Raw genomic sequence first — 25067 nt, forward strand, 5'->3', positions numbered from 1 at the left:
GCAGAGTTCATAGCAGGGACTGAACACAATTGCTTCAGTCTTCCCAATATTTATTTGGAGGAAATTTCTATTTATGCAGTACTGCACTTTAGATAAGCAGTCTGATAATTTAGAGACAGTGGAAGGGTTGACAGAGGCAAAGATGATATCGAGCTGGGCATCATCTGAATACATGTAGAAATTGACACTGTGTTTTCGGATGATGTTGCTGAGGGGCAGCATATGAGTGAGAAATAGGATGGGGCCAAGGATAGATCCTTGGAAGACACAAGTGCTGTGGTACTGGAAAGAGGAGCCATTGCAAGTGATGCTCTGGTTACAATTAGACAGATAAGAGTAGATACAGGTGAGAGCAGTCCCATCCAGCTGGATGACAGTGGAGGGGCACTGCAGGAGGATGGTGTGGTCAGCCATGTCAAAGGTTGCAGATAGGTCAAGACGGATGAGGAGGGATAATTTACCTTTGTCACAGTCACATAGGATGTAATTTATGACTTTGATACTTGTTGTTCTGGTAATAATTTAGGGGTGGAAGGATTCAAACATGGAGCTCTGGGAAAATGGGCACAGATTTAGGAGGCATTCATGGACTTTGAAGAGGAAAGAGAAGTTGGAGAGCACGATAATTTGTAAAGACAGAGGGGTCATGGGCCCTCTGAGGTGCACATGTACACATGTGCAGGGTGTGTAGCAGCCTGGAAGATCTTTCATAAGTTGTCCTGTTTTTAAAGGTATTGCGCATTGAAATGATTAGGCCAAGCACAACAAAAAAGGGCTGGATTTTTGAGGAGAGGGGTGCTGATGGAAGTTTTGAAGGAGAAAGGGGCAGTACCTGAAGAGAGAGAACTGTTAATATCAGTAAACATGGGGACAGGAGGGTGAAGTGACCATTGACTACTGTGGCTACTGACTACCTAGTTGAGTGAGAATAGGGTTGAGAAAGCAGGAGGTAGGTCTCATGGACAAGATGAGCTTAAAGAGGGCCTGAAGGGAGATAGGAGGGAAACTAGAAAAAGATGCGGCTTTGGGTTAGAGCATGGGAGAATATTAGAGGAAGTCTGCCCCTATGGGGTAACGAAAGAGAGGATCATGGCAGAGGCAACTGATCAGATGGTCTCGTTATTAGTGGCAAAGAAAAGTTCATGAACTCCTCATCTTTGTTGTTGGAGGGAAGGGGTAAAGGAGGAGGCCAGGGAGAAGGATTTCCGGAGGTGGTTTGCAGTAGAAAGAAGAAGCCAGGTGCAATTTTTGCCTTCCTGGATGATCCTGAAATAGTGAGCAGCTTTAGCAGACCAGAACAGGATCAGATAGTATTTTGTGGGGTCCAGCCAGATATGGCGGTGAATGGTTTAATCTGTTGTCCGCCATATCTATTCATGCCTATGTCCTTTAGACTTAAGGGAGTGGAGATGAGGCTGTACCAGGGGTAAACAGCCAGGCTGAGAGAGAGTGAAAGGTGATTAGGGCATCAAAGGCAGAGGAGAGGGTGTGGCTAAGCAGATTGGCAGTTACAGAAATGTCACAGTGAACAGAGGGCCAAAGGCTAGATAGTTGGGATCTGATGGCGAGGCCTGAACTCCACAGTGTAGCACAAGACAGGGCGGAGCATGTGGACATGGGGCAGGGGCCCCATCCTACGATTGACCAGTTTATTGTCTCAGATGATCCCACTGTGGTAATGCAGAGATCACAGACCAAGGAAGGAAGCATTGGAAGGAAGATCACACAGAAGTTCCCCCTCGCTTCCCTGACATACTCATCTGAACTGTTGAGTAGCACCAAAGGAAGTCCAGAGGCTGCTCACCTGCCTCTTGACCAGGGGTGGTCAGCAAAAGGGGGATCCCAAGAAAAGAGGATGGGTGCAGATTCAAGCAGAAACTTTGTGTTACAAACATTGTAGTGGGCCTTCTGACGTTGAAAAGGAAGCTTTTTGGCTTTTCTCTTTGGTAGGAAATCTTAGCCATTGGCAGCCCCAACCAATATGACCTTGCACTGCACACAATACCCCAATCCTTCATTTTCAATCTGTGCTTCCATTAGCTGAGGCTCCCTAATAGAAGTATTAACTGTGGCTCAATGGTAACTCTCGCCTCCCAATCAGAAAGTTGTATTCAAGTCACACTCCTGCAACTTGAGCTTTTAACCTAGGCTAAGGTTCCATTCCAGTAGAGAGGGAAGGTTGCACTGTTGGAGGTGCTGTCTTTTGGATGAAACATTAAACCCAAGCCCAGTCTTCCCTCTCAAGGTAAAATGTCCTAGGACGATATTTGAAGAAGATTGAGTTCAGAAATGAAAAGGGGCAGCCACACTGCCAGGAGTGTACTACAGACTCCCAAATAGTGGAAGGGAGTTAGAAGAGCAAATATGTAGGCAAATTTCTGAGTGAAGAAACACTAGGGCAGTAATAGTTGGGGACTTCAACCACCCTAATATCAACTGGGATATGAACAATGTGAAGGGCATAGTGGGCACAAAATTCTTGCACTGCATTCAAGAGGACTTTTACGGCTAGCATGTAACAAGCCCAATGAGAAGGGCTGTAAAACTAGATTAGGAAATGAAACTGGGCAAGTGGATGAAGTAGCAGTGGGAGACCATTTTGGAGATAGTGACCATAATACAGTTAGATTTATCATCACTATGGAAAAGGACAAAGATAAAACAGGAGTAAAAATTCTAAATTGGGGGAAATTTTACAAAGCTGAGAAGTGAACTGGCAAAAGTGGGCTGGATACAGCTGCTAAAAGGGAAAACAGTGTCAAATCATTGGGAGACATTCAAAAGCAAGATTCTATGGGGACAGTTTAGACATGCCTCCACATAAAAAGGTGGTACTGCCAAATCTAGAGCCCCTGGTTATCCAGAGCATACAGGGTTAGACAAAGCAGAAAAAGAAAGCTTATGACAGTCACAAAAAGCTTAATTCTGTAGAAAGCCTAGAGGAGTATAGAAAGTACAGGGGTCAAGTAAGAAAAGAAATTAGGAAAGCAAAGAGGGGATATGAAAAAATATTGGCATGTAAAATCAAAGAAAAGCCAAAGATGTTTTACCAGTTCATTAAGAGCAAGAGGATAATTCAGGAAAGGGTAGGACCTGTCAGAAGTGTACATGGTAACTTGTGCGTAGGTGCTGAAGATGTGGGCAGTGTTCCCAATGAGTACTTGTCTCTGTTTTCACTAAGGAGAGGGATGATGCAGACATTCTAGTTAAAAAGGAGTGTGAAAAATTAGACACAATAAGCAGAGTGAGAGACAAGGTACTGGAGGGACTGACATGCTTGAAGGTAGATAAATCATCAGAGCTGGATGGATTGTTTCCCAGGATGTTAAAGGAAGCCATGGAGGAAATAGTGGATGCTCTGAGGATCATTTTCCAATCCTCACTTGATACAAGTGACGTACCAGAGGATTGGAGGTCTACAAACTTTTGTACCATTATTTAAAAAGGGTGTGAGGGATAGGCCAGAAAATTATAGACCAGTTAGCCAGACGTTGGTGGCAGGGAAATTATTGGAATCAATTCTGAGAGACAGGATAAACTGTCACTTAGAAAGGCATCAGCTAACTATCAGGTATAGTTAGCACAGCTTTGTTAGGGGAAGATAGTGGCTGGGATTTTCCAAGCCTGCCAGCGTTGGGCGGGTTCAGTGGCGCGAGCAGACAACGTGATGCGATTGGTTTCACAGCAGCGTGAAATCAGTTCGCAATCATCCGCTCAGCCCACAGATGGCGGGCTGCGTTTCTTGCCATCAGATGTCAGGAACCTCATCGTAATACATCCACATATCATTATTAGGCCAGCCCACCGGAATTGTCCCTCTCCTGCCAATGTGTTTCACAACAGCATGTAAAAGGCATGTACTTGGCAGGCTGCACTTTGAGGGGAACTCAGATGTGAGTACACAACAACAATGTGCAGCGCTTGCCAAGGTTGCCTGTTGGACTTCAAGCTTGATGGGAGTTGGAGGGATGGGGGATCAAGGGCTGCCTTGCAGTTGAGGTGACTTTGGGGGGTGGGGCAAGGGCAGCCCTGCTGTTGAATATAGTGCACAAGCATTCGGGGTGGGGGGTAGGGTGGGTGAGTGAAGTGGCTATGCATTAGGGACACCTTATATAAAGTGACCATTCCTCTGCAGCTGAGACAGTTCAGGCACAGCCAAATTGATATGCTTTGGAGTCAGGCTTCTAACTTATCCAGCATGATGCCACCACCAAACACATCTTCCCTTCACCCCCCTTATCGGCATTCCGTAGGGATCGCTCCCTCCGGGACACCCTGGTCCACTCCTCCATCACCCCCTACTCCTCAACCCCCTCCTATGGCACCACCCCATGCCCACGCAAAAGATGCAACACCTGCCCCTTCACTTCCTCTCTCCTCACCATCCAAGGACCCAAACACTCCTTTCAAGTGAAGCAGCATTTCACTTGCATTTCCCCCAACTTAGTCTACTGCATTCATTGCTCCCAATGTGGTCTCCCCTACATTGGAGAGACCAAACGTAAACTGGGCGACCGCTTTGCAGAACACCTGCGGTCTGTCCGCAAGAATGACCCAAACCTCCCTGTCGCTTGCCATTTTAACACTCCACCCTGCTCTCTTGCCCACATGTCTGTCCTTGGCTTGCTGCATTGTTCCAGTGAAGCCCAACACAAACTGGAGGAACAACACCTCATCTTCCGACTAGGCATTTTACAGCCTTCCGGACTGAATATTGAATTCAACAACTTTAGGTCGTGAGCTCCCTCCCCCATCCCCACCCCCTTTCTGTTTTCCCCCTTCCTTTTTTTTTCCAATAAATTATAAAGATTTTCCTTTTCCCACCTATTTCCATTATTTAAAAAAAAAACCCGCACTAGAGCTATACCTTGAGTGCCCTACCATCCATTCTTAATTAGCACATTCGTTTAGATAATATCACCAACTTTAACACCTATGTGTTCTATTGTACTATTGTCGTTGACATCTTTTGATGATCTGCTTCTATCACTGCTTGTTTGTCCCTACAACCACACCCCCCCCTATCTCTCCACCCCCCCACACACACACCTTAAACCAGCTTATATTTCAACTCTTTCTTGGACTCGAACTCAAGTTCTGTCAAAGGGTCATGAGGACTCGAAACGTCAACTCTTTTCTTCTCCGCCGATGCTGCCAGACCTGCTGAGTTTTTCCAGGTAATTCTGTTTTTGTTCTAACTTATCTGTTCACTCAAGCTATGCAGACGCATCAAAGTGTCACCAAGTGCTCCACAGCCTTTTCACCCCCATTCCTGCCACAGACTGCAAATTCATGAGCATTTTAGTGCACTGCAGAACAGTTGGGTGACTGTACAATCTCCTTGCAAAAGCTGGCCATGGAGCAGTCACTGTTGGAGGTGCACATAGCCCCTTGCAATGTCAGCATCCTAGTTTGGACCTGTCTCCCCCATGGTTCAAGCTAACAGTGCAGCCTTGCAGCATGTTAGGAGAATGCCTGCACCTGAGCTGAGAGCGCAGCATGCAGTCCAATGGGCAAATCTGCCGCCAATCGGTCAGGTAGAATGGGGCAGAGGTGGGTGGGGTTTCAGGCAGCCATGCAGTGCACTAATCTCTGGCCATCCAAGTGGTGGCCAGCATTCTGTAGGAAGCTTTAAGGGGCCTTCACACATAAGCAGGACAGGTTCTCAGTATACACATGCTAATCCACATGTCTCTCTCTTTCATCCTGCTGGAGGAGTACATCAGGATCATGGAGCCTGGTGAACTAGCTGTATGCCTGATGGCCTACAGAGAGCGAAGATGATGGAGAGGAGAGCAATTGAGGCTCCTGGCTGCGCAGAGGCAGGAACAGTAACCGCAGGAAGAAGGGACAGCTGGGGCTCCTGCACACACCAATGAAGAGCCATAGTGAGCCGTCACTGGTCAGTGCCTAGCGACACCCAGGGTCTATAGACGCCGCCATTCATTCCTGCAGATGACAGAGAACCAGTGTCACCGAAGACTGCACATGTCTAGGGAACTAGTTGGTCACACCTGCCAGCTACTACATTAATTGGCACCATGGGAACATGGAGGGCATCCACTGCCAGTGGTCATGGCACTGAATTTCTATGCCAGTGGCTCCTTTCAGTGTTCCACAGGTGACCTTTGTGGGATTTCACAAGCCTCAACCCACAAATGCATTCATGAGGTCATGGATGCCATCTTAACGAGGGCAATGCTCTGGGGATCCGGGTTCGAATCCCACCATGGCAGATGGTGGAATTTTAATTCAATAAAATTCTGGAATTAAAAGTCTAATGATGGCCATGAAACCATGATTATAAAAAACCCATCTGGTTCACTAGTGTCCTTTAAGGAAGGAAATCTGCTGTCCTTACCTGGTCTGGCCACATGTGACTCCAAACCCACAGTAATGTGGTTGACTCTTAAATTCCCTCTCAACAAGGGCAATTAGGGGTGGGCAATAAATGCTGGCCTAGCCACCGATGCCCACACCCTATGAACGAATAAAAAAAACACAACTTTGTGCATTTTGCCCGGGGCCAGGACAGCCAGGATGCAAGAGTGATTGGAATCGTCCAGATCTCAGATTTCCCACAGGTGCAGGGTGCGATCAGTTGCACTCATGTGGCGCTCAGATCTCTGTCACAACAAGCAGTGAACTACATCAACCGCAAGGGGTCCCACTCATTGAATGTGCAGCCGGTGTGTGACCACCAGAAATGCATCCTGTAGGTGTGTGCATGGATTCCAGGGAGTGTGCACGACTCCTACATTTTCAGTCAGTCATAGATCCCTGAAGTCTTCTAGGGTCCACAGAAGGTGCAGGGATGACTTCTTGGGGACAAGGGCTACCCACAGAGGACATGGCTGATGACATCTGTGCAGAGGCTTCAGCCTGCAGCAGAGGGACGGTATAATGGGGCTCATGCTGCAGCTTGCAAATTGGTGGGGCAGACCATCGCAATGCTGAAAATGAGGTTCCGGTTCCTGGAAGGTGGAGCCCTGCAATACAGTCTACAGAGATGTCACACATCATTGTCATCTGCTCCACCCTTTACAACCTGATGCTGCGAAGGAGAGACGAGCTGGCAGAGGAGGAGATGGAGGAGCTGGATGTCTCCTCCGATGAGGAGGACGTCGATGGGAATGAGGGCGAGGAAGTCCTCGAAGACGACGATGATGGGGATGAGGTCCTTGCACTGGCTAGATGAAGCAGGCATTCTCAGGGGGCTCCTCATAGCTGCTAGGTTTTTGGAGGACAATGCCAACATTCAGTGTGGTGACCCCATGGATTGTCACACTGCTTCTGTGAATATTTGATTCCAGTCTGGCTTATGGCAGCGCAAATACCCTCTGTGAGAATGCTCCTGTTATGGAGATGCAGTGGAGGCCCTAATAATCACTCGATTGCAGGAGGATGATACCGACATGCAGGGAAGACGTCCACAGATCATCACATGGGCTCTGAGAATGTCTGACTCCTGTTTGGCTGAGGGTAGCTTGTTTGTGCTCTGTGATCAGGGTCATATCATGGAGACACAATCATGAAACTTTAAAATCACCTGATTCTTTGTCTGCCTTCAGCACCTGACCCCTTCAGAAGCACAGTGTCACTGGTCACGGATGCTGAAGAGATGGGGGCCAGCCCCACCTTAAAAGGTGCTGAGAGCACACAAGGAGAATGACGGAACTCTGGGCACCTGCCCATTACACTCAGGCAGCAATGACAAGCACTGTCGAGGTGCAGGCATCAGTAATGTTTCCAGAGAATGAGAGGCCAGACCATCACTTTGGTCTGAAGGCTGCACAGAGCACAGGGAAGAGGCCCTGGACTGAGACACCTGCCTTTATCTTGTGCACAAAGGTTTCACATCTGAGTGACAAGAGCACTGTTCATCAGGACAAGGAGCCATAGGCAGGGAAATATTTTGTGAGTTTAATGACAAGAGTGAACAGTATGTACAAGTGATTAACAGCCATGCCCAGGCTGTGCAGCTAATTCTTCTTAACTTTTCTAACCCTGCTTCTATGTCTTGGTGTTCCCCGAACATCCAGAGCGGAGCTGGAGGCAGCCTGCTGACTGCAACGCCCTGTCTGTGATGACCTTGGTGGGCGTCCTTTGGAGGGCCAAGTCTTGGAGGGCCCTGACCTGCATTCAGGGTCCTGCTTTGTGGCAGTGGCACCCTCCTCAGCCTGTGGAGCTGGAGCTGCTGAGATATCAGGAATAGGGGGGGATGGACCAGACACTCCTGGAGTCACCCAGATGGGTGGCCCCAGTGTTTGCACCTGCTGATCTTCCTCCCTGTGGTGCCTGAGCACCCTTAGCTGACTTCATGAGGAGAAGGGGTAGCTGGGGTGAGATCGAGCTGCCCAGCATCCCTCTTGCGTACACACTGTTGGAGGCTAACTATGGCATCAACGATGGAGTTGAGCCCGCGAAGCAGGGCAGGAGTGACGTCCTGGACAGCTGTCATCCTACCAGTGTTGACCTTGGTGCGTTGGCATGCCGATGGTATCATCTCAGCCTGAAGGTGACTGACTTCATCATCATGCCTTGCAATCTGAAGAGTGCAGCAGAATCCGTCCCTGATGTTCCTGAGATTGCCTTTGCAGCTCCAGCTACTGTGACATGACCGAGTCCAGAGGCTCATCATCTGACTTAACTCAGCAAATTTCTGGCCTCCAGCAGTCCTCCAAGTGCCAATCACCTAGGAAGTCACTGCCGCCACCAGCCATGGATCAGACAGTGTAATGTGCTCACCAGATTGTGATGCCGAGGCTATTCTAAAGCTAGGTCCCACTGAGGTGTGTGTCTCTGCGCTAGTGGAGGATGTGGGTGAGCGCTGTGATGCAGCTTCAAGGAGGGTGCCTTCAGATTCCTCTTCAGAGGTTTCTTCAGGGCTTGATTGGAGACCCTGGGTCATGGACTCCATCGGCTGTTTCCCAGATGTGCCTGCAGAATCAAGGGGAGATAATCAGTGCATGACAATGGCCTGTAAAACAGGACACATGACTCACAGCGCGGTTGTCTGACAGATGTTGTGCTGCTGAACTCTCACTTAGTAGAGAACCACTGACCTCAACTTAGCACAGGACTTGTCCAGATCATCTCTGGCCTGCTGGATGGCTCTGTTTTCAAAGTCTATGAGCACCTTGATTTCAGGCATTCCTCCACCAGTCAGCAACCTCTCCCTTTTGTTGTGTGCCAGCTTGTCCTGCATGAACAGAGATGGAAAGAGTGTAACCCTGCCAGACTGGATGATAAGCATGCCTGACATGTGTGGGATGAGGACAATGACGGTGAGTGTGAGAAAGTGAACAGTGATGTCCCTTGAACCGGCAGTGAGTGAGGACCCTGTGGGTGTGTGATGAGTTTGTGAGTGTGTGAATGTGCAGTGATTAGAAGAGTGACTTACCCTGGCGGAACAGAGACGATTCATCCTCTTGCAGCACTGGGTGGCTGTCCTCTTTTGAAGGGTGTTGGTGCTGGCCACTGCTGCCACCACCTCCCAAGCCTGGTTTGTGATGCCATTGCCCATCCTGCGGCAAGAGCGGGGTAGAGGATATCATGGCGGGCCTCCACAGCATCCAAAAGACGTGCCAGTGACACATCGCTAAACCCGGGGGGGCTTCAGTCTTCTTACCTTTCGTGGACATCTTCCTTGCAGCAGTCGTGGGGTGGAAACACTGAGATGTAATGCGGCTGGACTTTAAATATGGCACCTGGCGTGATGAAGCGACAAGGTGATGGCGGGCAGGTGAAAGAGAGCCCGCCCACCATGGAAACAGTGCATTTCCTGGGAATGCATAAATAATGGGCCGTATTTGGGGTGATATGGCATGAAAACTTGCCATCACAGCCGGCAGGTAAAACGACATTTTACCCACCTGCTACCACACAGTGCAAATCTGGAACGATTCTGCCCAGTGTCTTACTAACTCAATAGAATTTTTTAAGCAAGTAACAAGGAGGATTGATGAGGGTAGTGTAGTGGATGTTGTCTACATGGATTTCAGTAAGCTATTTGACAAGGTCCCACATGGCAGTCTGGTCAGAAAAGTGAGATTCCATGGGATATAGGGGAAGGTGGTGAGTTGGATCCAAAATTAACTCAGTGACAGGAAACAAAGAATAATGATTGATGGATGTTTTTGCAGATGGAAAGCGGTTTCCAGTGGCAATCCATAGGGCTCAGTTTTGGGCCCTTGCAGTTTGTTGTAAAAATTAAGGATTTGGAGTTAAATATGGAAAATTTGCAGATGAGACAAAAATTGGTGGGTAGTGAAGAGGATGGCTGTTGTCTCCAGAATGATAACAATGGTTTGGTTGAGTTGGCAGAAAAGTGGCAAATGGAATTTAATCTGGAAAAGTGTGAGTTAATGCATTTGGGGAGGACAATCAAAGCAAGGGAATACTCAATAAACGGGGGAGATATTGAGATCAAGTGAGAGACTTTGGAGTGCATGTCCACAGGTGGAAGGACAGGTGGATAAGATGGTAAAGAAAGCATATGGAATGCTTTCCTTTATTGGACGAGGTATTGAATACAAAAGCAGGGATGTAATGATGGAACTGTATAAAATACTGGTTAGGCCAAAGCTAGAATTTTGCAAACAGTTCTGGTCACCACATTACAGCAAGGATATAATTGCTGTGGAGAGAGTACAGAGGGGATTGACAAGAAAGTTGCCAGGGCTTGAAAATTGCAGCTATGAGGAAAGATTGGAAAGGCTAGGGTTGTTTTCCTTAGAGCAGGGGAGGCTGAGAGGTGACCTAATTGAAGTGTACAAAATTATGAGGGGCCTTTATAGGGTAGACAGGAAAGACCTGTTTCCCCTAGATGAGGGGTCAAGTACTAGGGGGCATAGTTTTAAAGTGATTGGTAGAAGGATTAGGGGCCATGAGGAAAACCCTTTCACCCAGAGGGGGTGGGCATCTGGAATTCACTGCCTAAACTGGTGGTTGAGGCTGAAACGTTCAACTCATTTAAACTGGATCTGCACCTGAAGTGCTGTAACCTGCAAGGTTACAGACTAGTGCTGGTAAGTGGGATTAAAATGAGCGACTAGTTTCTTTATTTCCTCCTTTTTTGGCTGGTGCAGGCACAATGGGCTGAATGGCCTCTTTCTGCCCCATAACATTTCTATGGTTCTATGGTTAAGAGCAGGGGAGCTTACCCCAGCATCCTGGCAACATCCAACACTTCACACAGGCTACCTGGTCATTACCAAATTGCAGTTTGTGGGAGATTGTTATACACAAGGATGCCAGCTGTGTTTTTCCTACATTACAACAGTGACTACACTTCGTTGGACGTAAAACACTTTGAAATGTCCTGCAGTCATGAAAGGTGCTAATGAAATTCAAGTTATTTTTTCCCTGAGATGGACAGTTACATCAGGCAAGGACAACACTGGAATCAGCTGCGATGCTGCCCTCACTGCCAACACTTGCTGTTGAAACTCAAGCATGTAGAATGGCCACATGGGCAAGGTGCCAGAGGCTGCCAGTGACCATTCTCATGTCACTGGCACTCAAATCCCAGACATAAGAGAGGAGGGAGAAGTATGAGGCAAACAAAAAAAAAGGGGTATTAGGGACATTTCTGGTTGGAGTCCAGGCTACCTGTGCTCTCAGTACTGTTCCACATGGAGTACTCACCTCTGCCTTGTCCTGGATGACTGTGATTTCCAGTTCAGTTTCTTTATGTCTCCTCATCAGTTTTTCTACATTTTCCACATCCCGGCCATAGTCTAGACCTTGCATCAACAAACTCTATCAACAGAAATAGGCAGTTAGTGGGACTGCTCTGCTCAAACCAAGAAGCTATGTGATCCTTTGTGACTGACTCATCCAAGTGGGTCCAGGGAAACCACCTTACACGCAAACCTGAGAATGTCAACCAGGGAAAGAACAAACCATACAGCAAGTCATACAAATATTAGAATACACATTCAGAGGACAGGGCCTTCGGCTCTTCACCTCCTTTCCTGCCACATTTCTCCTTGCTCCCGTAGGTAAATAGACTGCAGTGTACACTCCTGACCACACAGCTTCATGACCTCGCGTTGGTCCAGTGGTTCAGGGACCATTAGGTTCTCAAATCGTTTCATTGTTACTTATTGAGCTGATCCTTAGAGTTCATTTGCACTCAAGATATGTCCTTCACAGGGATGTGGTTACTAAAGAACTATCTGCCCATAAGCCTTGCCTCATTTTGGCAGGTTAACACTTAGAGCTGGGTACCTCCTCATGCAAAGTGCTGGCAGGGACTATGTGCAGCCCAGATACACAGTTCTCACCTTTTCGCTCATTCTTTCTTTAATATCATCCATTTCTCTGATTAAGGCATGAACCTCCAGAGCCTCTGTCAGTTTTTTCTTGTACTTATTCAAATTTCCCTGGAAATTGTTCCACCTGAAATGAGAGATAGCACAACAGTAAATGGCAGGGCGACAGCTGGGAAGACACCACTGTGAGCAGGCAGACAGATGATACAGTGAGCACCGGGATAAGAATATAGTAAACTGAGGATTACTGAGACAGAATTAATAGGTCTTCTGAAAAAGAACAAAATCCACATAAGCAAATTGCAGCATGTTTTATTCTACACCTCATTTTCTTTTGGCTTCACTTGAAAAGAAAATGAGGCAGAGTATAAATGGACTGCTGATCTGTTATTGCTCAAAAACTTCAATATAAATAATACAGATGTCCTTGACAGGTAATCACAACATGTAAATCCCCAAGGCTTTACCACAGAGGACCGCGAGAGACTAGGGAGGAGATTGGTGAGGCACAGTCTACCATTACAAAGGAATCACTACACATTGTGGAGAGGGGGTTAAAATTAGATTGGAAAAAGTAAAACATGGTGTTTATGTGCAACTAGAGAGGGCAAAACTGACAGGAAATTAGTGATCCATTGGTCTTGCTTCAATTCCATGTAAAATTATGGAATTGACTAAAATGTAAACTTGGGGTCATCTGTACATTACTAACTCAGTAAACAGCAATCAACATGACACCATAAGGCAAAGAGTCAACTGATAACTTCATAGACTTCTGGAAGGAAGATGAAATCTCAGGTGCGGTGTGGCTAGCCCTGCAAAATGGTGCATTGTGGGAAGCCCTATGACATGGGGCACTGTGATTTCCAAAAATCTTGAAAGGTGGCTGGCTAAACTCAAAGTTCCGGGGATTCAGAGTAAATCTCATGAATTGAGAAGAAATTAGCTAAAGGATAAGGGATAATGGGAGTTTACTAGAAGGGATGCATTGAGTTAGGGGAATTATCAATTTACCTCAGGGACCAATTTTGTTTTAATGACTTAGCTTCAGAAATTGAATTTAAATGGATCCAATCAAAATGGAATCCAATCAGAACCAATTTGAACTGTTATCAAAGGGTTTTGATTCTTTCTGGGTGGAAGAGTTAGGATGGACTGAATGCTCATCACATCTATAATTTGCTTGTAATTCTGAGTGAAATAACTGTATCTCAATTTTGTTTTCCAATCCCTCCAAAGCCTCATCCCTCTCCCTGTCTGTAATCTCCAAACCTTTAAGAACTCAGCATTCTTCCAACTCTAGCCTGTTGCACATCCCTCAATCTCTTAGATCCATTGCTGGCTGTAACTTTAGCCATTCAAGGCTTCTCTCCTTAAACATTCCTGCCTCCCTACCTCACTTTCCTCCTTTAAGACATTATTTAAACCTTCCTCTTTGACCAAGCTTTTGGTCACCTGTCCTAATAGCTCTTTTAAGTGCTCCATGTCTGATTATGCTTCTGTGAAGCCCTTTGGGATATTTTACTGCATCCTAAGTGTGATATGAATTGTATTCTAAGTTTGAAAGTTGCACAAACCTATGGCATAGACTTCCAGTGTAACATTTTTGACCTTCTCCCTTCCTAGAAGTGCACTCAACCAATTGGCTATTTTTTCACTCATGATTTTAAGCACCAAACAAGAGGATTTCGATTGGAGTATCACTGGTTTTCCAGTTTAACTCCAGCAAACAGAGGTGGACAACAAGGAGGCCAGTCGTTTTGCCATCTTTCTCTGGCACACAACTATTTCTGCTGGAAGTGATGGGCTGGGCATGTTCAGATGGGACAGTAATGGAGAACAAAAATAACATGACATATTTCCCATCACTAGCACCTTCTGGGCGGATAAAGGGGAATTGAAAATTAAATCCATTCCTGGAATCTAGTGAATTACAGGCCATCAATTGCCTCCTTTTTCTTCATGAAGGTCTTCTTTCACCCGCTCAGGGAGGGACACCAATCAGGATCCTGCTAAGAAGCTGCTAAAATGATTGAAATGAGATAGAGCTTGCAGGGGTTAGGAACAGAATGAATGGACGAATGCAATGCCCAGTTTCTGCTGAAGTGGGTCATTCCAGCTTGAGAGTCAATGGGATATTCACCTTGTCTTCACTCAACATCAACACAATTACTTTTCAGAAAGGTTACTGGCTTATAATCAGGAGCATGGACTCTAGTTGATTTCCTCCCCGCCCACCCCAATGCAGGTCAACCAAAGCCTCTAATGCAGTGGATCAATACCTAAGTAAGTACAGATCGGAAGTGAATCATGGAGCCCTCAGAGATCTCCCAGCTATTTATGTGTAGATTAGCTGTGAGGTAAGGGCTGGCAGCTGATTTGACACAACAGGATGAAAGGGCCAGGCTGACCTTTCATTTAGCTGCTGTTTGCGTTGCTGAACAGTCCCAATGTCATCTTTATTCTGCTTCTCCAGTCGGGTGGCCAGGCTGTTGATGGTCTTGATGTGAGCATCATCCACTGTCAAGTCCTACAAGAGATCACAGAGTTGAGTCAGTGCATGGATGTTACTGGTACAAGCACTGTCACATCCTGTAATGAATGCCATTTGTAAAAAAAAGATACTCAGTTCCCATCATTTCCCTACTCTCATTTCCATGGAGATATACCAACTTTAGCCAATACCAGGTCAGCAACTCAGGTACATAGTTCCCACTGACCTATCTGGGCATCCACTCACTTGTTCCCACTGAGCAATCTCTGGCTGAGCTGGTTACAGCCACCTTGTGATGATGCAATTGAGATAGGGCACTCAGCGTGTGGGTTGCTAAGCCTGCACCTCATTGAACCCTGCTGGTTCCAGTCACCTATGCTCCCATGCTCTGTGAAATCAGGCCAGCTGTCTGGAACTCTAAAAACAACCAAGGAATATCATAGGTCCACTTGTCTCAGGAATACGGCATTAACTCAGATAAGGAACACATTACTCACAGGTGCCTCTGCTGTTGAAGTAACTGTTCCGGGTCAGGTGAAACAGATACATCAAACTCTATGGTTGGGATTTAATGCTGAACCAATGGCCTTGTCCACAAGCTGGAAAGTTGAGGGTCTGCAAGCCCTCTGCAGGCCCTGGAAACCATGATTGGATTTTATGGTCATTAGGCTTAGTTAGCTTAATTGGTATGATGTCCTGCCTCCAAGAGCCCGCTGGCCAAGCAGAGGGGCAGCAGCTCTTTAGTTCCAGCAGTACCACTGGGAGCTATAGCCACTGCTGCAGGTAATCCTTGACAAGGAGCAGAGATGGAAGCCAGAGAAGCTAGTAGGTGGGGTAGGTAGGACCTGGTGAGGATCGGGATCGCAATTTGGAGATATGGTGGGCAGGGGGGAATCAGGCAAGTGTGCGCACCCCTTTCAGGCCCTCTGTGGTGTACAGAATGTCCGAACATGAGGGTGCCCACCTCCCCAACTACCCGATGCTGCAGCCAGGTCACCACCTGTCATAGGCCGCTCCTACAATTGGTAAAGTACCAGTGGTGGTGGGAGGGGGCCCTTAAGTGGCCATGTACACCATGTACACAGGAAGCAAAACTTCCCTACTTTTATATTCCATTCACCTTGCAATAAACACCCACATTACATTTGCCTTCCTAATTCATTTGTTGTACCTGCATACTAACTTTTTGTGATTCATGTACCAGGATACCCAGGTCTCTCTATAGCACAGAGTTTTGCAATCTCTCTCCATTTAAAGCATATTCTATTCTTTCTGCCAAAGTGGACAAGTTCACATTTTCCATCTGCCAAAATTTTGCCACTCACTTAACTTATCCAAGTCACTTTGCAGACTCCTCGTGTCCTTATGTCCACAACTTACTTTCCTTCCAAACTTTGTGTCATCCGAAAATTTAGCAACCTTACATTCAGTCCATTCATCCAAGTCATTTATATAGATTGTAAATAGCTGAGGCTCAGCACTGATCCATGGGCACTCCACTGGTTATAGTTTGCCAAACTGAAAATGACCCTGTTATCCCTATTCTCTGTTTCCTGTTAGCAGTCCAATTCTCTATCCATGATATTGTTACCCCTTACACCATGAGCTCTTATTTTGTGTAGCAACCTTTGATGTGGCACCTTATCAAATGTCTTTTGCAAATCCAAGTACACCACATCTACAGGTTCCCCTTTTTAGACTTTGCTTGTTATTTCCTCAAAGAATTCTAATAAATTAGTGAAACATTATTCCCTTTCACAAAACCATGCTGACACTGCCTAATTGCATTAAGATCTTCGAAGTGCCCTATGATAACCTCCATAATAGCAGCTTCTAACATTTTCCCAAGACAGGTGTTAGGCTAACTGGCCTATAGTTTCCTGCTTTCCCTCCTTTCTTCAATATAGGAGTTGTGTTTGCTATTTTCCAATTTGATGGGGCCTTTCCAGAATCAGGGGAATTTTGGAAAATTACAATTAATTCACCTATTATGTCTGTGTGCACTTCTTTTAGGATCCCAGCATGAAGTCCATCAGGTCCTGGTGACTTGTAGACTTTAGTTCTAATAGTTTTCTCAGTACCCTCTCCCTGGTGATTGTAATTGTTTTAAGTTCCTGTCTCCCTTTCACCTCTTGATTTACAAATATTTCAGGGATGTTATTTTGTCTTCTACAGTGAAGACAGTAACACATACCTGTTCAATGCTTCCTTATTTCCATATTTCCCATTATTGATTTCCCAGGCTCAATCCCTAGAGGACCCACACTCACTTTAGTTATTCTTTTTCTTTTTAAAATATTTGTAGAAACTCTTACCATCTGTTTTATATTTCTAGCTAGCTTTCTCTCGTACTCTAATTTACCTCTCATTACTTTTTCAGTTATTCATTGCTGCTTTTCAAATTCTGTCCAATCTCCTAACCTACCACTAATCTCTGCTGAATCATATACTTTTCTTTCAATTTGATACTACCTTTAACTCCCTTAGTCAGACATGAATAGTGCATTCTTCTCCTGGAATCTTTCTTTCTCACTGGAATGTATCTTTGCTGAATGTTATGAAATACTTATTTAAATGTCTGCCACTGCATTTCTTCTGACCTAACCCTTAAACTATTTTCCCAGTTAGCTTTAGCCAGCTCAGTCCTCATACATTTGTAATTGCCTTTAGTTAAGTTTATAACACTAGTCTTAGATCACTCTTCCTCAAACTGAATGCAAAGTTCAATCATGTTATGACCACTGCTAGCTAAAGGCTCCTTTACCATATGGTCATTAATTAATCCTGCCTCAATGTATGCTACCAGTTCTAGAATAGCCAACTCCTTGGTTGGCTCTAGAACATGCTGCTCTAAGAAATTGTCCTGAAAACACTTAATAAACTCATCTTCCAGACTACCTTGCTGACATGATTCATCCTATCTATGTGCTGATTAAAATCACCCATGATTATCGCCGTACCTTTCTCACAAGCCCTAATCATTTCTTCCTCTGTACCCCATTCTGCAGCATTGTTACTGTTAGGAAGCCTATAATCTATTCCTACAATTGACTTCTTCCCTTTGTTGTTTTTTTTATCTCTACCCAAACTGATTCTACATCTTAATCTTTAGAACTAAGGTCATCTCTCATAATTGTACTAATGTCATCCTAATTAACAGAGCAACCCTAGCTTTCTGTCCTTCTGAAATGTTAAGTACCTTGAATATTCAGGTCACCTTGCAGCCATGTCTCTAACTGCTATCAGGTCATACATATTTATTTCTATTTGATCAAATAATTGATCTATTTTGTTATGAATGCTGTGGGCATTCAGATACAGAGCTTTTAGTTCTGTCTTTTTTGCTACTTCTGCAAACTCTGGCCTTACCTGCTGCCGCACTCTTAAATTTATACACTCTGTTCTTACCTGCCATATTCTGATTGTCATCACCCTTATTGCTACCTTGCTCTCTTGTGTTGTCCTTTTCCTTTAATTTATCAAATCTTCCCTCACTATTTATCACATCTTCCCCCCCACCATTTAGTTTAAAGCTCTCTCTACCACTCTAGTTATATGACTCACCTGAACACTGGTCCCAGCACAGTTCAGGTGAAGGCCATCCCAATGGTACAGCTCCCACTTTCCCCAGTATTGATGCCAGTGTCCCATGAATGGAAATCTATTTCTTCCATGCTAATCTTTGAGCCATGCATTCAATTCCCTAATCTTATTTACCCTACAACAATTTTCTCATGGCTCAGTATTAATCCAGCAATTATTATCTTTGAGGTTCTGTTGAATAATTACTTTGCTTCAGTATTTATAGTTGAGGAAGAAATCAGCATGTCAGACAACCCAAGGAAGCCAAATCGAATATTGAATTGAATCAGGGACACCTCAAATTAACATAGGGAAAATAACAGTACTGAATAAAATTATGGTACTAATGAGTGACTAAACAGCCTAATCCCTAATTTGCCTAATCTCAATTTACTGCCACCAATTCAGCAATCATCGGCATTAAATTACCGCTCCTGCTCAAAGAGCCCTAAACATTACTGGCTTACAAAATAAAAAACTTAAAGCCACAGGAAGGTTAGGGGTGAAACACATTAATGGAACCGTGCAGAGGGGGTTTGACTGATAGCAATCATAGAGATGTGGCTGCAGGATGACAAGGATTGGGTCCTGCATATTGAGGGGTACATGACATTCAAGAAAATAGGAAGCTAGGTAAAGGTGAAAGGGTAGCACTGTTAATCAAAGATGGCTTTGGTGCAATAGTTAGAGATTACCTTGATTCAGGAGATCAGGATGTAGAATCGGTTGGGTGGAGATGAGGAAGAGTAAGGGAAAAAAGTCACTAGTAGGAGTTGCCTCCAGCCCCTAATACCAACCACAATATAGTATAGGACAAGTATTCAATAAGAAATATTGGGTGCTTGTGATAAAAGGACCACAATAATCATGGGTGATTATAATCATATATAAACTGGAAAAATCAGTTGGCAGTAGTAGCCTGGATAAGATAATTTTTTAGAGCAGCACATTCTAGAACCAACCAGAGAGCAGGTTATATTAGACTTGGTATTGTGTAATGTGACAGGATTAATTAATGGCCTCAGAGTGAAGGCACCCCTAGGTATCAGTATGATTGAATTTTACATGCAGTTTGAAAGGGAGGAGAGTGGGTCTAAGACTAGTATATAAAACTTAAATAAGGGCAACTATATGGGCATGAAAGCTGAGCTAGCTGAAGTGAACTGGGATGCTAGGCTAGAGGATAGATCAATAGAGAAGCAGTGGCAGACATTTAAGGGGATCTTTCAGAATATTCAGAAGAAGTATATGCCTACTATAAAGAAAAATTCGAAGGGGATGACTAAAAGGACCAAAAGGTTATTTCAGGAGAAAGAAATTAGAGTGTGAGAGGAAGCTAGCTGGAAATGTAAAAACAGATAGCAAGACTTTCTACAGGTATTTAAAAAGGAAAAGAGTAAATCAAGTGAGTGGTGGTCCTCCAGAGTGTCGGTGGGGAGTTAAAAGTAGATAATAAGGAAATGCCAGATGAAATGAACAAATATTTTGCTTTTGTCATTAGTATAGAGGATACAAAAAATTCCAAGTAATAGCTGTAAATCAGAAGGAAGAGAGGAACTTGGTGAAATTACAATCACTAGGAAAATGGTACTGAGCAAACTGATGAAGCTATGGGCTGACAAGTCTCTAGGTCCTGACCGACTTCATCCTAAGGTCTTAAAAGAGATAGTTAATGAGGTAGCAGATGCACTGCTGTTAATTTTCCAAAATTTGCCAGATTTTGGAAATGTTCCATCAGACTGGAAAGTGTCAAATATAACCCCTCCATTCAAGAAGGCAGAAAACAGGAAACTAGAGAAATTAGAATTGATCATTAGGGAGGCTATAGCTGAGCACTTACAAAAACTCAAGGTAATCAGGAAGAGTCAGCTTGGTTTTATGGAAGGAAAATCATGTTTAAGCAATTTATTGGTGTTTTTTGAAGGAGTAACATGCACTGTGGATAAAGGGGAACCTGTAGATGTATTGTACTTGGATTTCCAGTAGGCATTTGATAGGGCCACATCAAAGGTTATTTCAGAAAATAAAAGCTCATGGTGTAGGGGTAACATATTAGTGTGGATAGAAGATTGACTGGCTGGCAGAAAATAGAGAGTTTGCATAAATGGGTCTGTTTCTGATTGGCAGGATGTGACGAGTGGAGTCCTGCAGGGGTATGTGTTGGGGCCTCAAATTTTTACAATTTACATCAATGGCTTAGCTGAGGGGAGTGAAGGCATGGTAGCTAAATTTGCAGATGATACAAAGATAGGTAGGAAAGTATATTGTGAAGAGGTCAAGAGGAGGTTGCAGATGGATATAGAGAGATTAAGTGGGCAAAGATCTGGCAAACGAGTATAATGTGGGAAAACGTGAAGTTGTTCACTTTGACAGAAAGAATAAAAAAGCAGAGTATTACTTAAATGGAGAACGACTGCAGAATTCCAAGGTGCAGAGGTATCTAAGTGCTCTAGTTATTGAGGCACAAAAAGTTAGTATGCAGGTACAGCATATAATTAGAAGGCTAATGGAATGCTATCCTTTATTACAAGAGGAATTGAACATAAAAGTAAGGAAGTTATGCTTCAGTCACACAGGGCATTGGTGAGACTACATCTTGAACACTGTGCAGTTTTGGTCTTATTTAAAGGAAGGATGTAAATGCATCGGAGATGGTTCAGAGGAGGTTTTATTAGATTTATGCTTGGAATGAGCAGGTTGTCTTATGGTGAAATGTTAGACAGACTGGGCTTGTTTCCACTGGAGTTTAGAAGAGTGAAGAGTGAATTGATTGAAGTATATAAGATCGCAAACAGTATTGACAAGGTAGACATGGAAAAGATATTTCCTCGTGTGTGAGTCCAAAACTAGGGGGCATGGTTTTAAAATTAGGGGTTGTCCTTTTAGGACAGAGATGAGAAAGTTTTTCTCTCAGGCAATTGTGCGACTTTGGAACTCTGTCTCAGAAGGTGGTGGAGGCGGTGTCATTGAATATTTTTAAGGTGGAGGTAGATAGATTCTTGTTACAAAAGGGAATCAAAGGTTATCGCAGGTAGATGGGAATGTGGAATTCGAAACACAAGCAGATCAGCCATGATATTTCTGAATGGTGGAACAGGCTCGAGGGGCTGACTGGCCTACTCCTGCTCCTATTTCTTATGTTCTATATCTAACCTATGCTGTACGTGTCCTGGGGTTGTTTGATGGGCCAGTGTAGAGGGAATTTTATTCTGTACCAAGTCTGCCCTGTACCTGCCCTGAGTACCTTCAATGTTGATAGGTGAGCGTAGCGTGTAGAAAATCACTGTACCTTGATTTCCATCATCCTGTTGAGCACCACACTGCCTAAAGGAATACTGGTCGATAATGCTCGTATGAAAGTGAATGGACAGAGGCTCAGCTGATATACACCAATGCTGAGAGGCTAGTACCTACCCCTGCTCCTCGGAACTTGCTGAGCTTTTTCTGCAGCTGCAAGCAATGCTCATAGTCTTTGCCGACATCACCCACATTGATCATCACCTCCTGATTGTGTGTGGAATGAAATAGGATGGAACGAAAAGCACAGTTAGAAATTGCAGTCTTTGGTCAGTGAGTAAATGTATTTTCTATAGCAACACACAACTGATTCTATGCATAATTAATAGATGAACAGAACACTCTCCCTTCCCTGGGAAATAGGGCAGGAGGGGCTAGTCAGAACTTGGACATTTCCTGATGGCTGAGTGGGCAAATGCTCCACCCAGGATGGAGTGACCAGAGCCTCTAGAGCAGTGCTCCACCTGCACTCAATTTCCGAGTCACAAGGAATATCAGCTCTGGTTCCCAAAGTAACTACTTTAGCTCTTTCTATCCTTTTTACTGCAATTTTGCAGTTTTAGTCACCGGTATTGGCCCCATCGACCATCTCAAATAGTCCTGATATGTAAGGTGTGCTATCAGTAACAGACCCACAATAATAAACTCAACAGGCTAATTTGCCATATGTGGAGTCCACAATAAAAACACAAGTTAGCATAAGAAGAGTAGAGAAGTGCTAAAAGGTAAGAGCAACATGATTTCTTCAAACATTCAGCAGCCACCAAATGCTTATTTAATGGGTGCACGGTTTACCCTGAGTAAAGACGGGGGCGGGGTGGGGAACATCACCAGGTCATGACTTTCCCAGTTAAACATGTTGGATGGAAGTAATGCCCCAAGATCAGGATGGTCACAAAAAAGTCAAGGTCCCATGTAACCAGTCCCCACCTCCGCCTGAAAATCAGTGCCCAGTTCTTATTCGGCTAACTGGATGGATCCGAAGCCTAGTAAACTTGCAAACTCTACCGAATATCATGGAGTACAGAGAATTCCCTGACACCTTTCCTACCTTTTCCCTGATCCATGCCTCAACCTGTTCGACTTTCTGCAGGAATTCCAGAAAATCCCGGTTGTCCTCCAACATTTTTCCACGTGCAGTTACTGCTACCTTCAGCTGCTCCCAATGTTCTAGGAGCAGCCTCATACTTCGACGGATCTCACTGGATTTGGGATGGTGTCCAGCCAGCAGCAGCTCACCTGTCTGTATTAGTGTAAGTTTAAGGGGCACAGTGAGATGGACTTCCTCAAAGCAACACAACACCAAGAGGGCCATAAGCCCAGGATGTACCAGCAATATAGGAAGTAATGTATCACAATAGGTGCTGGGGATACAGGAAATAGGATGTCACGAGAGGTACTGGGTGCAAAAAAGGCATGTGTTTGGTTGTGAAAGTCACGAGAGATACCGGGTCCAAAAAAGGCATGTGTTTGGTTGTGAAAGTCAATTATGTACTTTTGAATTGTCGGAAATCGAATTGTAATGTACGAAATCTATCAGCCAATTTGCACAAAAGCTCCCACAATCAGCCAGGTGATAATTATCAGATACTTGTTTTTTAAATAACGTTAAGGGGAGGGATAAATTCGGCTAGGACACCATGGAAAAGTGTAAGATTGTCATGGATTAATTTACTAAAAATTGTTTTACTGATTCCTTTGCCTAAATACTGTTGTAAGGATAGGATTCTGTCTTTGGCAATGTAGTAATTGGAGTACATAACCCAAGCAGTTTTAGAAATGCAAAAATTTGAACAATTCTAAAATGTAAACAGCGTGTTTGAACTGACCTCTCTGTTCAAACAGGTTGGTGGTCTCAGGAAAGTGCTTGTGATTAATGAGAACCTGAAACTTGGGAGGCGTACATCAGCAATTGCTATAGTCTGTAAAGGATCAATGAACTAAGCTAATAAATATAACAATGGGTGACAGTTGGTCCAGACCTAAGAGGGCAGAAAAACAGCAGGATACCCCTGCAAGATGTTGGGTAGGAGCAAGAAGTGCCCAGATACATTTGAACTCAAGATGTGTAAACTTGCTGGGTAAAAAACAAGAGTTTAAGCTGGTGTGGACAAACATGTTTAGCTTTATTATTGAACCAAATGACTAGTACTTTGGAGAATAAAGAAAAGGGGTTGTGAACAGTTAGACATAGAGTTAGAAAATATGCTTACATGGGTGGACATCAATGCTGACAGGAACCTAACACATACCAGCTGAAGCTGAACAAGAAGAAGTAGACAATGCATGGGACTTGGTCCAGTAGCCCGACAGGTAATAAATAATCTTTTTGGAACTGTAAATTACTGTTTAGATCTCTGCTGTGAGACAATAAAAATGTTTGCTGTGACCAATTGATATCAAGTTGGAACCCCTTGAAATTCTGATAGGACTCCCCAGTTCTTCTTCCAACAGTGCCATGGGATCTTTTAAATCCAATTTAGAGGCTGAGGCCTCAATTTAACATCTCACATGAAAGACAGCATCTCTGATAGTGCAGCACTCTTTCAGCGCATTTTGTGTTCAAGTCTCTAGAGTGGGGCTTGAACTCTTGACCTTCTGACTGAGAGGTATATGTGCTGTGGTCAACACAGAGGTATTGCTCAAGAGACAAGGTACTCTACAGCGTGTAAGAAAGAATGCATGACACAGGAAGTACAGAGAAATATACAAAATACAGCATGACATGGAAAGTATAATGCCTTCCTGATGAGCACGAAGGAAGGAGAAAGCCTGGATGATGCACAATCTGTTTAAGATATCCTTCGTCTTGCTGAGAAGTAGCAGCTTACAGATGACTGGATTTACTCCAAGTCATATTTCACTCCCTGATGGGCTGCGCCCTGATGTCAGAGCCAGGGAAGACCACCCTGTGGGAAACAACAGCAATGTGACTTGACATTGGGTTAGGAGCCAACCCAATGCCACAAGGGCTGAACAGAAACAGGTTTGTAGATAGGATGAGAGTCTCATACTAGATAGCCTGTGGAACACCAGCAGCTCACTAAATGGACTTAACTGTGCTAGGGATAACTAGTATCTCACACAAACAGGGAAATGAAGGTAATCCTTACCTCAGTAACACTTGTAATAATAGCTTGATGGGCCAGGATCTCAGCCTCAAATGCCTGGTGTTTCTGCAATAGCTTCAGCTTGCCCTGCAGGTCACTAATATCCGCAGAGGAATTGTCCTTTAACTTCTTCGTTCTCTCGCTGATCCAGGTCTCCTCCTAGGAAGAGGACAATAACACAAACTGAAATAGTAGGCAGGAGCAGCAAGAAGCCATTTGGTCCTTCTCACACGTTCACTGGAGTTCTCCAGGATGATTATACACACTCCTCCTTTCCTGCCTTGTGTTTTCCATATTCCCTTTTTA

At 44.5% G+C, this 25067-nt stretch overlaps 1 protein-coding gene across 1 annotated transcript in view; it reads right to left on the reverse strand.

Annotated features, from left to right (window-relative positions):
* The window catches only part of sptbn5 (spectrin, beta, non-erythrocytic 5), a 283694-nt gene that overhangs the window by 93890 nt on the left and 164737 nt on the right, over positions 1 to 25067 (reverse strand). Inside the window, exons 38-43 of the mRNA XM_041214166.1 lie at positions 24765 to 24920; positions 22703 to 22894; positions 21769 to 21858; positions 14690 to 14808; positions 12291 to 12405; positions 11650 to 11763 (exon numbers count right to left, since the gene is read on the reverse strand). Coding sequence (XP_041070100.1) covers positions 11650 to 11763; positions 12291 to 12405; positions 14690 to 14808; positions 21769 to 21858; positions 22703 to 22894; positions 24765 to 24920 — 786 coding nt within the window. The remainder of the gene's footprint in view (positions 1 to 11649; positions 11764 to 12290; positions 12406 to 14689; positions 14809 to 21768; positions 21859 to 22702; positions 22895 to 24764; positions 24921 to 25067) is intronic.

Source organism: Carcharodon carcharias, chromosome 20 (genome assembly GCF_017639515.1).
Source record: "Carcharodon carcharias isolate sCarCar2 chromosome 20, sCarCar2.pri, whole genome shotgun sequence".
NCBI lineage: Eukaryota > Metazoa > Chordata > Chondrichthyes > Lamniformes > Lamnidae > Carcharodon > Carcharodon carcharias.